General features: G+C 38.3%; 1 protein-coding gene across 1 annotated transcript in view; it reads right to left on the minus strand.

The window, feature by feature from the left end:
* Nucleotides 1-3,095: 3,095 nt before the first annotated feature.
* CCDC186 (coiled-coil domain containing 186) overlaps nucleotides 3,096-23,025 on the minus strand; it is a 52,517-nt gene continuing 32,587 nt past the window's right edge. The window contains exons 7-16 of the mRNA XM_015071323.3: nucleotides 18,531-18,635; nucleotides 17,997-18,095; nucleotides 17,727-17,813; nucleotides 16,746-16,888; nucleotides 13,334-13,589; nucleotides 12,008-12,197; nucleotides 10,798-10,878; nucleotides 8,806-9,016; nucleotides 7,324-7,543; nucleotides 3,096-6,487 (exon numbers count right to left, since the gene is read on the minus strand). Coding sequence (XP_014926809.1) covers nucleotides 6,404-6,487; nucleotides 7,324-7,543; nucleotides 8,806-9,016; nucleotides 10,798-10,878; nucleotides 12,008-12,197; nucleotides 13,334-13,589; nucleotides 16,746-16,888; nucleotides 17,727-17,813; nucleotides 17,997-18,095; nucleotides 18,531-18,635 — 1,476 coding nt within the window. The 3' untranslated portion in view covers nucleotides 3,096-6,403. The remainder of the gene's footprint in view (nucleotides 6,488-7,323; nucleotides 7,544-8,805; nucleotides 9,017-10,797; nucleotides 10,879-12,007; nucleotides 12,198-13,333; nucleotides 13,590-16,745; nucleotides 16,889-17,726; nucleotides 17,814-17,996; nucleotides 18,096-18,530; nucleotides 18,636-23,025) is intronic.

Raw genomic sequence — 23,025 nt, forward strand, 5'->3', positions numbered from 1 at the left:
TTTCTTCTGCTCTGTGACCAGTGGTTGCTGCAGTGGAACTACATCATCCCCACAGTAGAGTCCGATCTGTAAAATCCATCGGCGACATTTGTGCTTGACGGCTTGGGATTTGGCACCCGAGATGCTAGATCGACCACGACAACTTCATAACCCTTCATGAGACTGGATCGTCCGATCCCTCAGGGGGCACCTGGAGCTTGAGCGTGTGGAACGTCCTCCCGCCACAGAGCTCTGTCTCCCGGCCTCGGCTTCAACTTTTTTTTGGAAGTTGGTGCCTTGGAGCTTAGAAGGCACTGAACCTCATAAAAGTAAAGAAAAAACGTAATAAATATTTCAGGCAAGCACACAAAGGCCACTTTACACATAAACTTCGAGTAAAGTACTATTTAAAATAGGATTTTAGGGGGCACCTGGGGGGCTCAGTCAGTTGAGCATCCAACTCTGGCTCAGGTCATGATCTCAAGGTTCGTGAGTTCAAGCCCCGCATCAGGCTGGCTGCCATCAGCACTGAGCTCACTTTAGATCCTCTGTCTCCCTCTCTCTCTGCCCCTGCCCCCACTCTCTCCCAAAATAAATAAATAAACTTAAAAAAATTTTTAAATAAAATGGGATTTCTATAAAATGAGTTCTGAATTCCGGTCAGGATGCCGGGGAAAGACTCTTTCTGGCCTGCTTGTCCCAGCAGGGTCTCCCTCCAACCTTGTCTCAAATTCACAAGAACAAAACACAAAATCCAGAGAGAAGGTAGTTCTGAGCCCAAGGCGGCACCCTCCCTTGGCAAGGGTTTCCTGGTTACCTGGTTTTGGGGGAGATGGAATCTACTGGGGGTCTGGGTGGGCAGAAGCACGGTAGACCTGGAGGAGGGACAGCAGGGGTGATGGGCATTTGGGGTTGTCTTTCCTAGTCAGAGCTCATAAAAAGAACCTAAGAAACAAGTAGTGTGCAAGTTTAACTGGTATTTCCTGAAACAAGCAAAGTAGGAGGGTGCTGAGAACACACACACACACACAACTTACTGCCCTGCGCCTCAGTCATTAAAAAACAAAAAAACTGCATAGTGAAATGATGTGGAAAGCCATTCTAATATTTAATGTATTTCCCAAGTTAATGCAAGTAGAAGTTGACTATCAGTAAGTTTTTTGTTTCGTTTTATTTCAGTGGGTCCTAAATTTACAGAACTACTTTGGCAATGTGCTAAATGGTAGAGATTCTTCTCTGGAATGTAACGACATACTATTCTGTGTGTGTGTGTGTGTGTGTTTTGGAGTGCAATTAGGAGCAGATAGTCAGTCTAGCCAACAGCATGGCCTTCGGACAATCAAAAAGTAAAACAAGGCTGAAAATTCCTCAGAAATAGAATACTTCTTAAATGCACGCTTAAAAAAAAAAATCAAGTTTCTTAAATATAACGTAGGTTAATAGTGCATCTCTACAGGGACAGGAACATCAAGTCTGGTCACACTGTTCTCAGAGAGAATCATTAAAACAGCATTGGCATTTGTCAACTAGAGGCATCCTCTTAAGCTTCTGGTCCTAAAGAAGTGTGTACTCATTCTACATTCACGGATTGGAGCAGTTATTAAGAAAAAACCCAAGGGGAGCCTGGGTGGCTCAGTCGGTTAAGCGTCCAACTTCGGCTCAGGTCATGATCTCACAGTTTGTGAGTTCAAGCCCCGCATCGGGCTCTGTGCTGACAGCTTAGAGCCTGGAGCCTGCTTCAAATTCTAGGTCTTCCTCTCTCTCTGCTCCTTCCCTGCTCATGCTCTCTCTCCTTCAAAAATAAATAAAACGTTAACAATTTTTTTTTAAAAGAAAAAAATCCAGCATGGATAGAAGTTCAGTGGAATGGTCTTTCCAATCTCTTCACTGATGAGGCTCAAACTGACAGTTAAGAACTACAAGCCAAAACAAAAAAACAACCCCCCCCCCCACCACAGCTAGTATCTCTTTCCCTCGCTCATTCTCTTCCACGTATACATTCCTTTCTCTCACAAAACAAATCCCTAGGCTACCAAAAAGGAGACCATTGAGGACATCATGCAAGCTTCCTCTATTCTATTAATTTTCCCTTTATTCCAAGGATCCTGATTTCAGGGGATTCTTTCCAGTAGTAAAGTCATTCAGGTCCGTGGCATAATTTAAGTGTATGGAAAACAACACGGTGTGATGTGAAATACCCACCACACACACATTAACTTCATGAAATTAATGCCATTTCCGTATCTTTTTATTGAACATATTAGAGCTTTATTATTAAAGCTAGATAATTTGGGCAAGTTACATAGTTTGGTGGAAAATGTGAATATATTACTGGCTCGTCCAGTTCAATGAGAAATTTTCACACAGGCATGTGAAAATGTCTATGTGAAGACAGGCATGTGAAAATTTGCCTTTTGTAAAAGGCCAAGTTTTGCTACCAGTGATATAAACACAAATTTAAAATAGAACCTGGCATTCAATTTAAACTGCTTACTATTCATTGACTTCTAATAATAATTGGTATAATAAAGAGAACTGTGATAAGCAAAACCTCCTAGTGGAGTTTAAAAAAGAAAATTCAAGCAATTTGAATCAGCCTTGCCAACAGTCTGGAGAATCAGTCTGTTTAGCAAGTGGTGTATGTAAATAAATAATCAAAGATGCTATAAAATACAACTTGGTAATACAATAGGCATTACCTATTTAATAAGTACAATATATACATAGAATTCTCTTGAAAAGCTTCATTTTATACAGAAACATATTTACAAAATGAACAGTGTAATCAAATTAAAGATTATCTGTACAATGCACACACACACATACATATACATATATATACACACACACACACACATATATATGTATATATATATACACATTTTTGGAAGATAAACAAGTTTTATCATTGTCATCAAAATGGACAGGCATATGCATTTTAAAAAAGAATTCATACCAGAAAATACATCTTTAATATACAATTATATTTTTCATTTATTTTCCTGAAAATTCTTCATGTTTGGATATGTTTTCAATTATTTGCTCTTGTTCAGAGCCTTGAGAAATTTCAGGTTTCTAGTGCCACCAACTGGTGTTAAAAATGAACAATCTCAGTGTCAAAAGAAGATTGTTTTGTTTTTTAAAAAGGATATCGAAAAACAGGCTAGTAGAGTCAACATTCATAAGGCAAACTAACCATACCGAGTAACATGATTGAGAAAAGTATTTTCACCACAGTAGCATATATATAACATTTACAACATTGACGGTTTTTTAATGTCTTGGTAAATCTTGATCTAAACTTTTATGAAGAAAATCTTTAGAAAAGAATATGCTGTGAAACAAAGTTTAGGAACACGCATGAAAACGTGATTAGATTCACTTTTATGAGCATCAAGTAGGCATTAATAATTTACTAAAATGGCAAAAATCAAATACTTGTCTATGCTCTTTGGATTTTTTCTTTTTTCCTAAAGAAGAAGTAAACACCAAACTATGGCAGAGGACGTGCAGACCTCTCAGCCTACCCCAGAGCAAGGACTCATCTCCCGAAGTTTCATGCCACAGCGAGACTTCTGGGCCACTACTTGCACAACTGGATTAACCCTCTTCCTACGGCAGCTGGCTGGGAGCTGCAGAGGCTCAAAGAGCTGCTTCTGGTGCCTTCCCTGCCATTGTCACTAGACCTCAGCTCCATGGGGACAGCAACAGTCCTGCCCGGTCTGTTCACCAGTAAAATCACAATACCCTGGATGGTGCCAGGCAATAGCACAATAGCAGACTTTCAATACAGGTGTTTTTTTTTTTTAATGAATAAATAACATGCTGGTAGCCTGATAAAATAATGCAAGATAAATCACTTTAAATGGCGTCAAAGATAGAAAGTTAAAAGAAAAACCAAAATACCGAAGTTCAAACCCATTTCTTTGCTCAAACCCACTGTTTTCAATCCTGAACACTTAACAGGCTAAAGGGAAGTAGTATGCGAAAAAGGGAGCCACAGTAAGAACTCACTTCAAAACGAAGGCCTAGTAAGCATATACAGATAAGACACACACACAAAATAATTTCCTGTTCAAAGAAACCAAAGCAGTGCTAACTATCAATGTAGCCTTTGATATGTACAATGAATAATGAACATCTAAAATAAATATTCCCCCAGATCTCAGGTTTATTCAGGCCATTTTCCTTTTTTGGACACTCCACTCTTCTCTCCGTATATTCACTATAGTAAAAGACTCTCTAAATCCCTAAATCCTCACACCAGGAGCTTTTTGTAAGTTTGTATAAAGATGTGATATATGCACATTTTCATATAGTACTTTGTTTGGTTCTAATCCACAATAGAAAGTGAAGATACAATAGAAACTGAAGGAAAAAAAGAAGATAAAGCATTCTCTTCAAAAGTTTTCCATAGTTTCTTATATTTATGGGGGGGGGGGTAAGTAACAATAAGTCAGAACATGATTTATGACAGCTTTCTTCTAAAGTTGCTTCACCATTCAACTTTCCCAAATGGTGGCACAAGTGTTAATATTGGAATGTTTTATTTTTGTATGTAATAAATGTATATATTCTTAAAAAGTGTGTAGACATAGGACACTCTAGATCTGATCACTGTTTGGCCTCCATTCATATATTTTGTGTCTTGGAAGGAAAAAACAAATATTGTAGTGTATGAATCTCTATCACATAAGCAGCCATAAAAATGTAGTTTTGTTGGCTACTCTAAGCAGTCTATAGGAATATCAATAGTATGTCTAGAAACAAAGGGAAAAATAATTCAGATTTGATTGCACTCACCCTCTTCTTTTATTTTGATAAATTATTACTGGTAAAAATAACAAGACACATTATGGTAAGACTGACACTTGTTACAGCTATTTTAAAAATGTTTTGAACTTCTACTTCCATGCTGAAAAGATTTTGTTTTTGGATGACAACACACCTCGATACACAGAAAAAAATAAGACACTACATTGAATCCTTAGTAAAAATTAAGCATGTGATCCTTTTAAACAATGTTGATATAAAAAAAATGTTAAAACACATTAACAGGACATTGCCACCGTAAGCCCAACTTTCAGAGCCATATAACTTCTGAAAGGCTTTTTCATCATCCCAAAGCTTACTTCTCTTAAGGGGAGAAAAAAGGATGCAAAAATCCAAAACAAGAGTGACACTTGTGGCAACATCTGCATGTCAGCCAAGGTATCCTATCGTAGAGATGACCTGAATGTAATGAAGTGTGAAAAACCACACACGGAAATGATAATAGGTGACAAATTACAAGAGGAGGGAACAAAATTCAATGATGCAGAAGTACCGATACCATGGACTGGCGACATGTAAGTGCGTATTTTAAATAAATATTGTAAAAATCCAACAGGCTACACAAATTTGGCTCTAAATTTCCCTTGGTTACAGAGATGTAATTATTTTGTATTTTAAATAAATATATTGAAACACATCACATTTGGGGACTGTAAGATCACTCTGCTGGAATACATAATTATATCAATGGTCAAGCATGGTGCTCAAATGACATGGTTAACAGAGCCATACGCTGGATTCTCTGGGGAACTGGTTCTTCCTAAAAGCCTTACACATTTTTCTTAACACTTGATGTCAGTAAAACTAAAGTATTTCAGCTTCAAAGAATTCATTATTCATCTCTCTGTTCTAATGAATAATCTATTTCACATTTTAAAATACAACTGAAGTCCGCAGAGATTTTCTAAGTGAGCGTGTTATTTAAAATCAGATTTTGTGTAACTGAAGACTAAAAAAACTCAACTATGAACTCAAACAATTTGAATCTGACAAAACGTACCTAGCACAGAGAAGGAAACCTGATGGAGGCATTCAATGGCTGATTATTGCTGGCGACCAAGAGCTGGCTTTCCTATTAGCGTCCATTAAAATGACAAGAAGTTAAGACTCACTGGCATCCCTGTGACACAACCAAATGGGATACTGGAAGGTCAAATATGATCTTTATCACTTTAGTTTTCTTCACGTTGGAGAAACAGCACATTACGGAATGATGAACACGTGTCCTTTCATGCAGAATTTTAAAAGCTGAATCATTTTTGACATAATACATTTTAAAAGGAAGAAATAAGGAGAAGGGGTTTTCAAAAGCCCTTGTAGTAATGTTCAGCACTTTGTATGACCATTAGCAATTTCGGTTGTTCTGATTCAGGGACAGGCTGTCACTATACAAAAACAAATTTCATCAAAGCTTTTGCTCTTACAGTATACACAGCAATGCATTCATATTGTAAAAGGATACTTTTTTATACAGATGAAGCAAAACAATTTTTTACTGACACACAAAGCAGGGAAAAGTTTCCAACAATAATGGGCAGTGGCACCTGCTCCTTATGTGGCTTTTGTCTGTTTAGTGAATGAGAGCTTTGCGTTAGGGTTTCTTCGTTCTCTGTTCGAGTTCATGCTGATGTTTAATAAGACGCTCAATTTCTGTTCCAAGTGTTTGTAGATTTTCCTTCACCAGTTAGAAAAAGGGGGAAATAAAACAGAATTATTAGGTAGCATAAGTATAAAGATTCAGTTTGTACTGTTTTTGCTTAAATTTTGAAACCAAAAGGGTGAGGATGAGTCTTAAATGCTCGGTGACACTGGCCAGGAGCACAGTGGTTTTCAGTAAAGGAGTCCTATACATTTCAGAATCTGTCTTTTTACTGAAGCGACAGTAAATTTTGGTGCACAAAATTATTACTAGATTTAAAATGTTCTGTTTTAGGGACACCTGGGTGGTTCAGTCAGTTGAGCGTCTGAGTGACTTTGGCTCAGGTCATGATCCCAGGGTCATGGGACTGAGCCCCACATCAGGTTCTGTGCTGAACGTAGAGCCTGCCTAAGATTCTCTCTCTCTCCCTCTCTCCCCTGCTTGTGCACTCTCTAAAATTAAAAAATGATAATAATGAATTAAATAAAAACATTCTTTAAAATCCATTACTGACTATGGAGGCCCAAACACAGCACAAACAGAACAGTCAGGTCAGGTAATACCTGCAAAAAGTAGAGCTAGAATGTACATTAGAAAAGACACACCTCAGTCTTAAAGCCTCAGTGATCAATCATAACTAACTATAATAGAGGTCAGAGGCGGCCCACTGCAAAATAAACAACTGTCTGTCCAATAGTGAAGCTGATGTTTTGCTCTTTCTTTTTCATTAAGAACAATACAGAAATTTGATCTCTGGGTCAAATGGCTACCTTGCATTACAGAATTGGTCATTTACATGCCAGCTCACGCAATGAAAGAGGCCCCATTATGCCATGCTTGCTGGTTGGTAAGTAAATGAAAAATATAAATACCTTCAATGTAATATTTTTTAGTAATGTATCCTCTAAAACAGCCTGTAATTTTCTGTTGATCTCCAAAGAGAGTTCCAATGTTAATCCACTATCAGCTGGATGGGATGTATATAAAGATGCCATAATGCCTCCCCGTCTACTTAAATGGACTTTGTTAAAATCAGATGCCTCTGAAGAAAGTGTGCCTGATTCTTCCCGTAAAATGTAACTCTGAATTATTCTGTAAAATAAAATGACACTGTCGGTTATATACTTGCAGAATTAAAAACATTAGAATTTACAGGAGTTGGCTAATCATAAGCATAAAGATGATTAGCATAAAACAAATATCTATTATACTAGAAAATAAGGGAACTTTTCTCATTCAGTAGTTTCTTAATCCCATTTTTGTTCAACATGGTATTTATATTAACGATATACAAACACCGCTTTTCAATTTCTTTATTACCTTAATCAAAATACTTTTGAGTAATTTCTTATTGCTCCATTTTTAGTTAGCATTTTCTATTTTCCCGTTATTAAACTCAGAACTTTATCCTTTTTTTAAGTCATGGGCAAAATTTTCTCTAAGACTAAAATTATTTCAAAATTAAAATTAAAAAGGCATGGGTACATATATAAAACCTCTTACTTAAAAGAATATGACATTTGTAAGAGGACTCTGGCACAGCACAGGCTCTGGAGTCAGTCAGAGCTGGGCCCAGATCTCCAGCTTTTGGTCACTTACTACATGAGTGGTGACTCTGGAACATTTAGTAATTTGACCTGAGCACCACCAGTTAACGTATAGGTCACTCAGTTGTAAGAAATCAATGAAATTTCGGTAAGTCACAGGCACAGAATCTTGTACTTGGCAGGTGCCCAATAAATTACCCACTATATCCTACCCGACAGGAACAATAACCCACAACCCCATATTATCTCTTAGAGCCAGAGTCATGAAAACTGAAAGTGAAGTAGAGTATTCTTTTTAAATGCAAAGTTATTTTAGTATCTTAAAAAAATCAACATCTGAGGCGTCTGGGTGGCTAGGTTGGTTAAGCGTCCGACTCTCCGTTTCGGCTCAGGTCATGATCTCACGGTTTTGTGGGTTCAAGCCCCGTGTCAGGCTCTGTATTGACAGTGCAGAGCCTGCTTGGGATTCTTTCTCTCTCTTCCTCTCTCTCTGCCCCTAGCCTGCTCACATTGTCTCTCTCTCAAAATAAATAAACTTAAAAACAATTTTAAAAGAAAAATCAACATCCACTGAACTCTCTGTATCACCTTAACGACCTGTTTTTTCTTTCTTTGTTTTACAGAAAAACTAGGTTTTTCTGTATTCCCAAAACCTAGAACATAGTTAAGTGATCAATATAAGACTGGGAAATTAACAAATATTTTTTGAAAGATGGGCTCTTGTTATAATTAGTTCTGAAAACAGTAACTTTACCATACAAATAACGGTATTTCAAACACAGAGTGTGTTATCATAATAATACATACTTTGTTTTTTTCCTAATTTCTTCTACCAATTGTTTGATATGATCCTCCATAAATTCTATCTTTTCATTTTTCCGAGCATGTGCTTTCTGTAGCCTTACTATCCTCTCAATCAACATGGCCTTATCTACTTCTGGAAAGTTATCCACAGCTACTGATGACCCAGTATTTTCTGGAGATCGATCTTCTGCACTGCTTCGAGCATTGAGGGACCCTGAAGACAAAAAAAAAAATCAGTTAAGATGCTGTGCTTAGTCTAAAGTCATCTCTAATAGCACATATTATTTCTCTAGTATTGTTTTCAAATATTCACTCTAACACAGCTGGGCACAGAACACAAGTCCTACCTGGCCTGAGCTCTTGCTATTGAATACATGGATGTCAGAAGTACCAAAGGGCCTATTATGTCTCTCAGCAACAGGATGAGGAAGTGGCAAGAGAGAAACAAGAAACTCAGAAAAAGTCACAATAACAAGCCTGAAGTGAAACGAGGAGCCAAAGGCAGACACAGAGAGAGAAGACAGAATATACCAGTGGGTTCAGCTCGGAAGCCAGTCTCCTTAGGTACAAATCCCACTCCTCCACTTTGTAGCTCTGTGACTTTGGCCACGTCATTTAACTCTCTGTGCCTTGGTCATTTCATCTTAAAATGGGAATAATGTTATTATTTACTTCATAGGATTGTTATCTTTATTTAAATGAGCTAACGTATGTGAAAGTGTTTGGAACAGTGCATATAATAAGCACTAAGTGTTAGCTATTATTTTTACCAACATCAGTTGAGAAAAACTTCTGATCCTTTTTATACTACAAACATAAGCCTTTTCAACTCCATTTTGTAGACTGAAGACAAGGAATAGATCTTATTCGAGGTTGCACACTAATAAGTGACAGACCGGGTTCAAAATACGTATGTGTAATTTCAAACCCATGTTCTTTCTACTACATGATTTTCCCATTACTGGAACAGCTGATTCTCCCTGTAAGGTACAACTCCTGAAAGGGAGTGTAGTGTAATGGCACGAAAGGACTCTAGAGGCTGAGAGTTCTGTCGCTGTGAATTCGGAGCAAGTCATGGAACCATTCGGAATCTTAGTTTCCTCATCTCTAAAATGTGAATTATAACACTTACCTCACACGACTATTCTGCAGAGTCAATAATATGCTTGAAGTGCTTAGCATGGCTCCTGGCATTCCAAAATGACAAATATACTGATTTTTTTTTTTTGCTAATTATCATTTCCACAATGGTATCAATCATAATTTTTGGCATATTTATCATGAGAAAAGCTAAAAAATTTTAAAATACACATATATAGAAGCACTTGGGTGGCTCAGTCCGTTAAGCATCTGACTTCGGCTCAGGTCATGATCTCACAGTTTGCGAGTTCAAGCCCTGCGTCAGGCTCTGTGCTGACAGCTCGGAGCCTGGAGCCTGCTTCAGATTCTGTGTCTCCCTCTCTCTCTCTCTCTCTCTCTGCTCCTCCCCCACTCATACTCTGTCTTTCTTAAAAATAAATAAACGTTAAAAATTTTTTAAAAAATAAAATACACATATATAAAAAATCTGATAATGATCATCATTTCATCAGTTTTCAGGTGTTAAAATATAAAAGGAAAAAAAGAGAGAGGGAGAGGAAGGGGGGAGGAGAGAGAGAGAGAGAGAGAGAGAGAGAGAGAGAGAGACACTGTATTATACCCAATCTCTCTATATGGATAGATACAAATCTAAATTGAAAAATGAGGAAATTGTTACACAGAATAAAGAAGCAGCAGGTAAAAAAGGAGGTAAGGAGACAGACAATCCAGAATCCCGTGGCAAACTTGAAACCCTGGACAGTGATGAGAATGTAAGTATTTAACTGGAAATGCTACAACTTTTTATAACTCAAAATGGGAAAAAAAAAAAGCATATCAATACCTTTTAACACACCAAAGAAGCTACTTCTTTTTACAGTCAGTCACTAGGTAACATCTGAAGCCTGAGATTTTTACCTGATGAACTAGAACGACTCCCCATGCTGCTGACTTCTTTATCATAGTTTCCATTCTCAATCTGATCTAATTTTCTTCGTGCTATAGGAAAAAGAAATGGATTGCCTGTGACAATTCTCATGACCATTCGCCCCCACTATCTGTGATCTTAATTGCTAAAATCACTTAGGCAAAAATAGCTTAAACATCAAGAGAAATTTCTTGAATACATACTTCAGACAGGAGAGCTATAGTAGTCATTCATATACAATGACATGTAGAAACGTACAGGTCAAATACAAAATATATAGAGACAACACTATGATGATATCATTTAGGTACAGTGACCTAGCTTTCAGAATCCTGACGAATTTAGATGATCTCTGTGATGCCAAAGATTTCCCTTCAATTATATCTATAAAAACAAACTGAATACTCCTTAAGGCAAATACCTGAATATATTCATATTAAGTAAATGCTAAAACTCTTTTATCTTATTACTATATTTTACCATATTTTACCACAAAGTAGTGAGGAATAGTAGAGATTAGGAAGTCAGAATACATATCTTATTCATCTTTTATGCAAGCATATAGCATAGACTCCAAATAACTGCATGAATTTTTAGATGAAAAGAAATCTGGGTTCTAGTCCTAGTTGTTGTGTTCGGGTAATTCAGAACGTATCTGGGTCTCGGTCTCCTCTAAGATGAAGGGTTAGGGTTCAGTGATCTCTAAGAGGTCTATGAGGGGAGGTACAGGTACCTAGATGCTAAACAAAACAACTCATAGCATGTATAGGGAGAAAATATTAGAATTTCCATTTATACTTGTATTTCATCTGATCTTTTAAAATTTACATTTGTAATGTAGAATAATACATGTTTAAAATTTATAAATAAGTATACATAAATTGGAGAACAAATGCTTAACTACTTTTTACTGATAGGAGCATGTGGTCAAAAAAGTTTAGACACTACTTCCCTAAGGTACATTCCCAATTGTCACGTTTTGGGATTCTGCGAATAAGTGCCCTTTACATAGAGGATGTTATAGACTATTTGTGGAACTATAAGAGGTTTAGTGATTTGGTTTGTGAACATCAATACATTAAAAAGAACACAGAGTTCTAATCAAAGTGGTAGAACCTGATGCAAAGTAGATTTTTTTCTATAAATCCTTAATGACTAAAAGAAACAATATTAAGGTCTAAGTGGGTGAGAAATTGGTACCTTGCTGGAGTTGTTTGATAAGATCCTTGACACTGGAGGCATGTTTACGTCTCTGAGTGACTAATTCATCTTTTAGTTCTTCGACCTGGGTGCTCAGTGCTTTAACTTCTGTTTGTCTACAGGTGAGTTCCGCTTGCAGGGTCTGGACCTCCTCCCTCCGCAGTTCCTCCTCTTTCAACAATCTACTTTCCTAAATATTAAAAAGGATAAAACAAAATACACCAGTTTTAATACCTGTTTCCATTATTGCTCACAATTCAAAATCCTGAAAATACAAGGTCCCTGATGGTAAATGATGGTAGATTCTTCCAGAATTGCTTCTTACCAGGTTCTGTTTCCTGAGCTCTCCAAATTCCTCATTGAGAAATGCAGGGGGCATATTAACACATTTGCCATTTCATACACGCAAAAGAGCATATGACCAATGTTCTCTGTGTATTTTGGACTAAAACCTCAAATTATCTTTATGAGTAACTCGAAGATACTTTCATAACACAGAAATATTAAACCATTTTTAAACTATAAACATATAGAAATTTGAAATAACTTTAAAAAATATACAGTAATTCCAGTTAGGAATGACAAAAACCATGGTTTTCTTTTTTTTTTTAATGTTTATTTATTTTTGAGAGAGAGAGTCAGAGCGTGAGCGGGGGAGGGCCAGAGACAGGGAGACACAGAACTGAAAGCAGGCTCCAGGCTCTGAGCTGTCAGCACAGAGCCCGACGCGGGGCTCGAACTCACAAACCATGAGAACATGACCTGAGCCGAAGTCGGCCACCCAACCGACTGAGCCTCCCAGGCGCCCCCAAAAAAACCATGGTTTTCTTATTTTCAAAAGTGAAATACTTTTTCATAAGCATTTTAGGGAGACATTTTATTATAAATTAGGAAGGAAAAAGGACACTCTGAACAAGTTGCAAAGAAAAACTGTTACCTTGCACAGCATTTGAAATTGCCAGAAAGTCAATGCCAATACAAAAAAAGAGTTTAACTCAACTACCAGTGGGTTTATGCTAGTAGGAAAATTTAATTTGTGCTTCTTGCTATGTTGCTTTAAAAGTTAAATGTAGGGGTGCCTGGGTGGCTCAGTCGGTTGAGTGTCCGACTTCGGCTCAGGTCATGATCTCACAGCTCGTGGGTCTGAGCCCCGCGTTGGGCTCTGTGCTGACAGCTCGGAGCCTGGAGCCTGCTTCCGATTCTGTGTCTCCCTCTCTCTCTGCCTCTCGCCTGCTCACACACTCTCTCTCTCTCAAAAATAAATAATAAACATAAAAAATTTAAAATAAATAAATAAATAAAAGTTACATGTAAATTTATACTTACCAAATTAGTATTTGTCTGTTTCATTTGTTCACATTGGCTTTGTAACTGACTTTCACTACAGGAAAGCTTATCCAATTGTGACTGCAAAGAATTGGATTCAGACTGGAGCTGTGCATTCTTACTAGTGAGCTTTTCTGTAAACAGCAGTAGCTCAGATTCTCTTTTCCTACTGCCTTCGATGTCTTTTTGTAGGTCATTAATCAAAGAATTGAGACTTTCCACTTCTTCCTTCAAATTTTCAATTTCTTGTTTACCTCTAAAAAACAAAGTTTATGTTTAGGGGAAAAAAAACTATTAAAATACATTAAGTTAATGGTTTGGGAGTTTTCATCAAATAAAATGTTTTATGAAGGTACTTTTATGCATTCATCCAAATTATTTATTTGGATTTTTATGACTACCTGATATGTGCTAGGAACTAAGAGCTGGGAGTGTAAGTGAGCAAGACTGACACGGGCTTGCTTTCAAAGGGCTTTCATTCAAGTAAGGAAACTGTATGTGTGATAAAACATTTTTCATGAAAGCGCAGAGTGGGTTGCCTCACCTCGTATAAGTGATGTTTAAACGAATACTTAAAGTAAAGGTTAGCAAACTTTTCCTGCAAAAAGTCCAGACAGTAAACAATTTAAGCTTCTAGGGCACATGGCCCTGTGGCGACTGTTGTTCCCTGGTACCATGGTGTGAAAGCAGCCTCGGACAGCCCATAATGGAATGAGAGCAGCTGTGTTCCAAAACAAAAAAATTATTTACAAAAAAAGGTAGCATGCTGGATTTGGCTCTCGGGCCACAGTTTGCTAATTCCCGACCTAAAGAAAAAGTAGGAGTGACCGAGACATCAAAATATGTTCTTGGGTGAAATGAGCCATACAGAGAAAGACAGATACCATATGTTTTCACTCTTATGTGGATCCTGAGAAACTTAACAGAAGACCAAGGGGGAGGGGAAGGGAAAAAAAAAAAGTTAGAGAGGGAGGGAGCCAAAGCATAAGAGACTCTTAAAAACTGAGAACAAACTGAGGGTTGACGGGGGGTGGGAGGGAGGGGAAAGTGGGCAATGGGCATTGAGGAGGGCACCTGTCAGGATGAGCACTGGGTGTTGTATGGAAACCAATGTGACAATACATTTCATATTCAAAAATATATATATGTTTTTGGTAGAAGAAACAGTATGTGCTAAATCTGGGGAGGGAACGACAGAATGACTTGTTTGTTGCTTCAACACTGATGGGGACAGCGACAGCATTATATCCCCAGCATTGAACACGGGAGACACTCAACATTTGTAAGCAATTGTGCTGAAAAAAGAGAAGGCACAGAGGGAGAAGGAAGGTGGCTACTGATCTTCCAAGCCATGCTAAGGCATCTGAGCTCACAGGGCAATTTGAGCCAATGGGAAATCACTGAAAGCTTGTGAGATTTCCATTTTAAAAAGATTATGCTGGCCACAGTGTAGGAAATGGATTCAAAGGGAAGCAAAACAAAAACAAACAAACAAAAACCCCACCAAACTAAAAAAAGACAGTTTAGAAGTTGTGGCAGTTTGCCAGATGAAAGGACAATGATAGCAGTGGTGGGAACGTAAAAAATACATGACTTGAAGGATACTCACTAACACTCTGTTTCTGGTTAGATGTGTGAGGGGAAGGAGAGAAGAGCCAAGGAGGAGCCCAAGGCTCCTGGGCTGGAAAGTCATGTGGGTGCTACACACATCATTCACCTCAGGAACAGGAGAGGAGTGTATTTATGGACAGGACAGATGAATCAGTTTGGGACACATTAAAGTTTGAGGTGTCTGTGATACTTGTGTGTCTGGAGCTGAACAAAAAGGGCTGAAGACAGTATCTGAAGGTCCTGCAGTACGGTATGGGAATGGTAAGGCTCACTCGGGGGTATGATAAAACAACGACAAGAGTTTTATGACAAAGAGAAGGCTGCCGAGGAAAGGAGAAAACGAGTGGCCACGAAGTGGGGAGGAACACCAGGAAAGCAGATATGAAATGAAGCCGAAGAACAGAGCATGTCCAGAAAGATAAGGGGCTTAATGGTCTTAATACTGAAAATTCAGGGCTCCTAGGTGGCTTAGTCAGTTAACTGTCAACTCTTGACTCCGGCTGGTCACGATCTCACAGTTCATGAAATCAAGCCCCATGTTGGGCTCTGTGCTAGATGTGAAGCCTTGTTGAGATTCGCTTTCTCCCTCTCTGTACCTCCAGCACTCATACTCTCCCTCTCTTTCTCAAAATAAGTAAGTAAAATTGTAAAAATACTGAAAATTCAAGCAAGGCTTAGTCTGAGAAGCGTGTGCTAGATTTAAGGAGGCATTTGCTAATGCCTCCTTTTTAATGGGAGGTTGGGGTAGAACCTAGAAGGACGTAGAGAGAAAAAGAACAAAGAAGCAAGGGCGTGGAGGATGTGTATAGATGATTCTACGAAGATGCTCAGTTGTGAAGGACAGGAAAAGGGTAGGGGAGTCATAGGAATTTTAATGTTTTTAATATACAATATTTAAGTGCAGAAAGAAAAAATTTAGAGAGGGGTAAGAAATAAAGGATAAGAGAAGCAGAAGAGCATGGGATCCACAGAAGTCGAGAGAAAAGCTCAATTCAGGGGGGAACAGGAACACTTCTTCCATAACAACAAAAGGAAAAGAAAGAAAGGTTGCAAAGGCTGGCGAGTTCACAGGACAGATCAAGAACTTGTTAGCTCCCATTTCTTTTGTGAGGTAAATAAGAGGTAATTGCCCGCTAAGCCTAAATATCAAGGGGAGGGAGACCAGAAGTGTGAACAAAGCAGGAATAGATGCTTCCAGGTCGGGGAGAGGCTATGACTAGGGACATCATTATCATTTCCAGTTGAGGTTACTAACTAACCATGGATTTATCACAGCATCAACCCTGATGATGGTGAGAATTTTTAGCAACGCTCAGCAGCAGATATGGGTAAGGTATGAGAAAGAAGGTATTTGGATTCAAGCTGAATCCACGCTCTGCCAGGTCATGTCACGAGTAGAGTCTAGCTAAAAGGTTTTCCAAGAGGTCAAGGAATAAGGTCAGCTCCTGACTCTGCACTACACACACACAAAGATACAGGTATACGTACGTATCTACCTTTGGGAAGAAAAAGTAGGTAACATAATTTGAAAGTTAAAGAATGGATAAAGAAACTAAAAACCATTCTGTCTTATAAATTGCTATTTCCAATATTGAGGGTATATACACTTTGATTTTTAGAAGCCATGATAGGAACTTCAAAGATAATCCAAAAAAGTTCAAACAAAGACAGGAATTTAAAAGTTTTTCACTAGTCAAATTGTAAAATCATTCTTGTTTAACGCAGTAATGGCATTTAAGAACACAATCTTGAGACAGAAGAGCCTACTGATTAGCATAAAGAAAAGTTGTGAAGTTTATACCTTTGATGCTGCTCCTGTATCTGATCCGCAATTTTCACTCTGTCCAATAAATTCTGAATTTCAGCTTTCTGGCGATTAATAATTTCCTTATATTTTGATAACTCATCTTCTGTTCTTAATCGTTCATCTTCTAGACATTTCACCTATCAAAAATCATAACCAAGTTAGCGTACAAACAATATTTTCTTGTTCCTTAATTACTTCAAATAGTGATTACATATTAATAATCCAAGCTAAATTCTGGAGCGGAACTAATTAATGTGAAGAAAATACAACGGGATGTTGACAGTCCTAGGACTCAGTCTCAGATTTCTTATGATTTAGTCTCGGGAGTTTTAGTTTGTCACATTGTTTTTGCTGAATCTCCATTTCCTCACCTGAAAACCGTATACCTTCCCTACTTACCTCAAAAAACTGGCACGGAGAACAAATGGAATGCACACGAAAGGCACTTCGAAAACTATTAAGTGATGGCAAATTCCAGGTTGTTACTTAAAAGCCTATTTCTAAATAAATAAATGGTATTCAATGATATTTCACATCCATATCAAAAGGGATACTATTCTTCCAATAAAGACTATACTAGATTGTTAGAAATTAACACTGTACAAGACTATATGGGAGAAATATGAAGTCTATTATTTTTTGTCACTCACAGTTCTAAAGTCCAACTTTCTTTCCAATCAATTCGCTGACAAGACTGCCTTACATTAGAGGCCCAAGGAGAAGTTACAGAAACAGCAAATGTGCCATAAAACAGCAATGTGTGGCAAATAGTTCAAAGGGACTAAAGTGGAAGACATTTTCATTTCAATAAGAGACTCACCTTCGTTGCTAGGAAATCGACATTCTACTCCTCTGAGTTCTTTCATTTTGAAACATTTCTATATAAATATCCTTTCTCCAACACTTGGAAAATCAGAATGACTCCCAAATTAAAGATATTGACCCTTCCTCTGAAATGACTAACGATTTAATTACCTTTGTTCTCAGTGTTCGTAGTTCATCCATGCCCTCCTTAAATGTCCTCTTCAGATCTTCCAGTTCTTTTATTTTGGCATGATGCATCTTTTAAAAAGTTTAAAAGAAACCACAAATCATTATGTACCAGACAAGATCTAAACGTTACTGCGTGTTCCTTCGAAAAGGCCTTATTATTCTCTTATTACACTTAGTATAACATTATTTATTATTTCTCTCCCTCTGTATTTATTACACAATCCACGGTATGAAAAGAGGAAAGCCACTCACCTCTAGCTGGTCGGATTTTTCTTGCATCTGTTTTTCAAGTTCTCCTTTTGTGACTCTAAGCTTGGCATCCAGCTCATTTGATTTAATTTCTTCTGACTCCTAATGGAAAAGAAATGAAAAAAGTATGACTTAACTTTTAAAGTTTTATGCTTTGGAACGTGACAGCTTTTGCCATTGTTTACTGATTGTGAAATGCAAACCTTACATACTAAAAAGGATTGCACTGAAAGGTTTTTAAGATGTCAATTCTGCACGAAACAGCACTTAAGATATGTAACATAACACAGAGTAGGTTTTATGTTATACGTTTCCGGTACTCTTCATTCTTCTGACATTTTCTAATGTTTTTATTTGGTTAAAACTTCCCTAATAAGATCTCTATTTAAGCTGCAAGTACTTTAACACAGGAAATAGTCTGCAATTTATTTAACTGTCCTACCAAATCCATTCCACACTACCAACACTGTAGATACAAAACGAGTACTGATATTTGGTGCAATTTTGTTACTAATCTATTTGAAAAGTTAAGCATACCTGATACGTTTTTATCATATCCTGACAATTTTTCCTTATCTGATCTGCTTCTTCCTTTGCTTGAGTTAACTTTGTTGTTGTTTCTTTGAGTTTATCTTTGGTTTCCTGCATTGACAAAAGACAGTGTGAGACAAGAAAAAAATACACAGTGGTCTCTGCCTTGGTCTCTGACACAAAACTCCTAAAACCCTTGTAATATCCTAAGTGATAAGAACACTAGGAGCATTTCTTGTTGCAATATTGTTTGTGTGTGTGTGTTTTTTTGGGCGTGGAGCCCAACGCAGGGCTTGACCTCACAACCCTGAAAGTAAGACCTGAGCTGAGATCAAGAGTCGGACATTTAACTGATTGAGCCACCCAGGCAACCCACTGCAATATTGCTTTTGGCCTCTGCTCCTGACATAGAGCTCTTGAAACCCCTGTAACTTCCTGAGTGACAGGGGTGTCTTTTGTTCTAATGAGACAACTCTAGGTGGGCTCCTGGATGAGAGCTGGTCACCAAAAAGACCATGTCATGATTAGAAGCCAGGAATTTTTAGCCCCCAAAGAAAGCCTGAAGATGGAGTTGACGATCCATCATGCCTACATAACAAAGCCTCCATAAAATCCCAAAGTATGGGGTTCAGAGAGCTTCCACGCTGGCAAGTACGACCACACTGAGAGGGTGACGCCCACCAACTCCATGGGGATGGAAGCTCCTGCGCCTGGGACCCTTCCAGACCCCACCCTACATAGCTCTTCATCTGGTTGTTCATCTGTGTCCTTTATCATACCCTTTATAATGAGGTAAACATGTGTTTCTCTGAGTTCTTTAAGGAAAATTTCCAACCCAAGGAGGGGGTGGCTGCAACTTCTGATCTATAGCTGGTTGGTCATAAGCACGGGTGATAACATCTGAAGTATGTATGTGGCAGGGGGTGGGTGGGCATTCTTGTAAGACTGAACCCTTAATCTGTGGGATCCGATGCTACCTCCAGGGAGATGTGTCAGAGTCGAGCGAAACTGTAGGACACCTAGGTGGTATTCACAGAGAATTACTTGCAGGGAGGGAAAACCTCCACACATCTGGTGGACCAGAAGTGTCAGAGGTCAAGTGTCTTGTGTAAAAGTAAAGGAGACTCACAGGGAAGAAAGACACAGCAGGGAGAACTGGGTTCTTCCCTACACTGGGGAAGGAAAACATTGTCCCTCACAGACAGCGACAAGGTTGAGCACAGTAACGTGATGAATGGTAAGAACAATGATCAGAGTAGAGAAAGTTCTTGTCTTGACTGCCACTGAGGGGTCACATATTTTCTAGAAATAACACTTTATGCTTCTGACAACAAATAAAGCGGCCTATGCAGTTAACTGATAGCCATAAAATAAAGTTAAATTTGACAGAGTTTTAAGTAAATCGCTACAAGTAACTAACATGATAAGCCAAGACGAACACAGCGTTAAACAGCTCTTTGCACACACACAAAAGACAGTTGTTTCACAGCCATGGTATCTATTCGAAACTGTCTTACACATCCATGCTGTGATTTGGTTTCTGTTCCTAACCACTCTCCTGAAATAGCAATTCTGACGGTTTGGACGGACTACTCTTACCAAATCCAACTACTTTCTCTCATTTTTAATTCTTGACTTACCTGCTCCAGTTCTGACCCCTTCTGACTCTTTGGACAGCCTTCCTCTGTTTCTACTACAAGACAATATACTGTTTTTTCCCTCTTTGCTGTTGCCTTCTCTGTATCCTCAACTGGCTTCCTGCTTCCTGTGGCAATTTTTCAGATACAGCCCTGCTCTGCAGCTCATTTTCCAAAGTTCTCCTTCAGAGCACCCATCCAGTCCCATGGTCTGGGCTATCCTGTGGATTTGAGACGAGGGTTTAGGTATGACCTCCTGGTAGCTGCTAGTCAGAAGGGGGTAGATGCTGCTATTCTGCCTTCCCATAGACAGAATCCGGGGCATCATAGGGTATAACAATGTATACGCCGTACTGTAGCTTTCGTGTTCCCCTCTTTGAGTACACAGCTTCTGGACAACCCCTGGCTTAGTACTTGCCACATGTTTATTGTTCAAGTATATTTGCTGAATCAACAAGGAATCACTAATATAAACTTTCTGCTGTAGGTAGGCCAGTCTTGCTAAACATCAAACACTCATCTCCCATTTTTCCTTTTTTCTTGTTGTTTCTCCACTTTGAACGTCTTTCTCTTCGTCTTTTGAACCACCTAAATTGCACCTATCTTCACACACCGCTTCTCTCATGTCATTTTTTATTATAATCTCTCATACAATTAAGTACTTAGCTAGATACTTCCAGTTGCTGGTCTTCTAGTAAAAACTTGGTTTGGATTAAAACTCAGCATCACTTTGGGGCGCCTGGGTGGCTCAGTCGGTTAAGCGTCCGACTTCAGCTCAGGTCATGATCTCATGGTCCGTGAGTTTGAGCCCCACATCAGGCTTTGTGCTGACAGCTCAGAGCCTGGAGCCTGCTTCAGATTCTGTGTCTCCCTCTCTCTCTGACCCTCCCCCATTCATGCTCTGTCTCTGTCTCAAAAATAAACAAACATTAAAAAAAAAAAATTAAAAAAAAACTCAGTATCACTTCTAAAATACAAATTATTTGGAGAATTTTTCAAACCTTGTTTTTTTTTTTTAATATCAGAGTATTAGCTTGAAGAGGGGAGGGGAGAGAAAAATCGTTCATATATTTTTTCCCCACTTTCATATCATCAATAACTGAAATAGCTAGGCACACAGTAGGTACTCCACTCAAAAAACAGCAATTGAGAGATTCCTATAATGCTAAATCATTATTAAATAAATAATCGAATAAAATAAGTTTGGTTAAGGTATTATGTTTCATTGATGCAGTCACTCATTCTGTGTTCACTGCCATGTGAGGCACTGTTCTAAGCTTTGGGGAAATCTTACTGAAAGACAGTTAAAATATCTACTCTCATAAAGCTGGTATTCTAGTGATGATCATAAATAATACATAAAATACATAAGTAAAACTACATTATATTAGATAGTGACAAGTGCTAGGGAGTAAAAATAAAGGGCACAAGCAAGTCTGAAGGGAGGTATGAATGTTGAGAGAGCCAGGGAAAGTGACACTGAGAGGTGACAGATGGGTAAAGACCCGAAAGAAGTGAGCAAGAAGAGTCGCTAAAGGACTGGATATGGTGACTGAGAATTCAAGGACAATCCTCAGGTTTTGCGCCTGGGCAACTAAAAGACTGAACTGCCATCTACTGAGAAGGGAAGCAATGGAGGGCGGGCACATTATCCACGGAGTTTTAGACATGTTCAGTTGAAGATGCCTGTGAGTCATCCCAGATGTCAGATGCCAAACAGCCATTGGACTATATGAATCTGGAATTCTGTGTCCAAGTTATAAATCTAGGAGTCACTAGCATAGCTTTTAAAGTTTCATGTTTTTCAAGTCCACCAATCTTGTCTTCTATAGTATCTAATCTTGTTAATTCTGCCCACCGAATTTTTCATCTCAGACGTTACATCCATTTCACCTTTCATGTCTCTACTTTTAACACACTCATGCTTTTATTTACCTTCTTGAATATATGGAGTATATTTTTATAACAGCTGTTTTAACATCCTTACCTACTTCTTTCACCTAGGTCATTTCTGGCTTTGTTTCTACCAATTGATTTTTCTTTACTTCTCATTATAGGCTATATTTTCCTGCTTCTTTGCATGTCTGGTAATTTTTTATTGGATACCAGACACTGTCAATTTTAAGTTTGTAGATCCTAGAGATTTCTGAGTTCAAGTATTTTGGGCTTTCTTCTGGGACATGGTTATTTGAAACAATTTGATTTGAGGTTTTCTTTCAAAGCTTTGTAAGATGGGTCCATAACAGACTTTGAATTCGGGCTAATTAGTCCCCACTGCTAAAGCAACACCCTTCTGAGGACCACTGGATGCCCTGTATGTTAAGAGCGCTCTCTCTTGGTTGGGGGAAACGTGAACCACTCTTATGAGCCCTAGGAATTGTCACCCCTACTGCTTTCTGATAGTTCTTTCTCCACCTCTTTCTCATACACATATACTGATTAGTACTGAGCTGAATGAAGAATTGAAGGGAACACAGTGCAAATCTCCAAATCTTTCTCTTCTCTGGTACTCTACCCTGTTTCCTATACTTCAAACTTTGTCTCCTCAATTCATAGAGACTTGCTGGAAGCTGTCTGGGTTCTTCTTCTTTGCAGCAACCTGGAAATTCTCCATCTTGCTTGATTCCCTTCTCTCAGGGATCACTGTCCTGTGCTGCCTTTGTTGTCCCAAACCTAAAAACCTTCATTTCATATATTTTCTTTTTTTTTTTAATTAAGTTTTTTAAGGTGGGAGGCTAAACTGAACCCTGTTACTCCATAATGCAACAAATTATAGTTATAGAAGAGTTACAGAACTGAACATATACTTCTATGTGAGGTAACAGTAAAGCTAATTAAAAGTGAGCACTAGCTTCTAACTAGTG

The sequence above is a fragment of the Acinonyx jubatus genome, chromosome D2 (genome assembly GCF_027475565.1).
Source record: "Acinonyx jubatus isolate Ajub_Pintada_27869175 chromosome D2, VMU_Ajub_asm_v1.0, whole genome shotgun sequence".
Lineage (NCBI taxonomy): Eukaryota > Metazoa > Chordata > Mammalia > Carnivora > Felidae > Acinonyx > Acinonyx jubatus.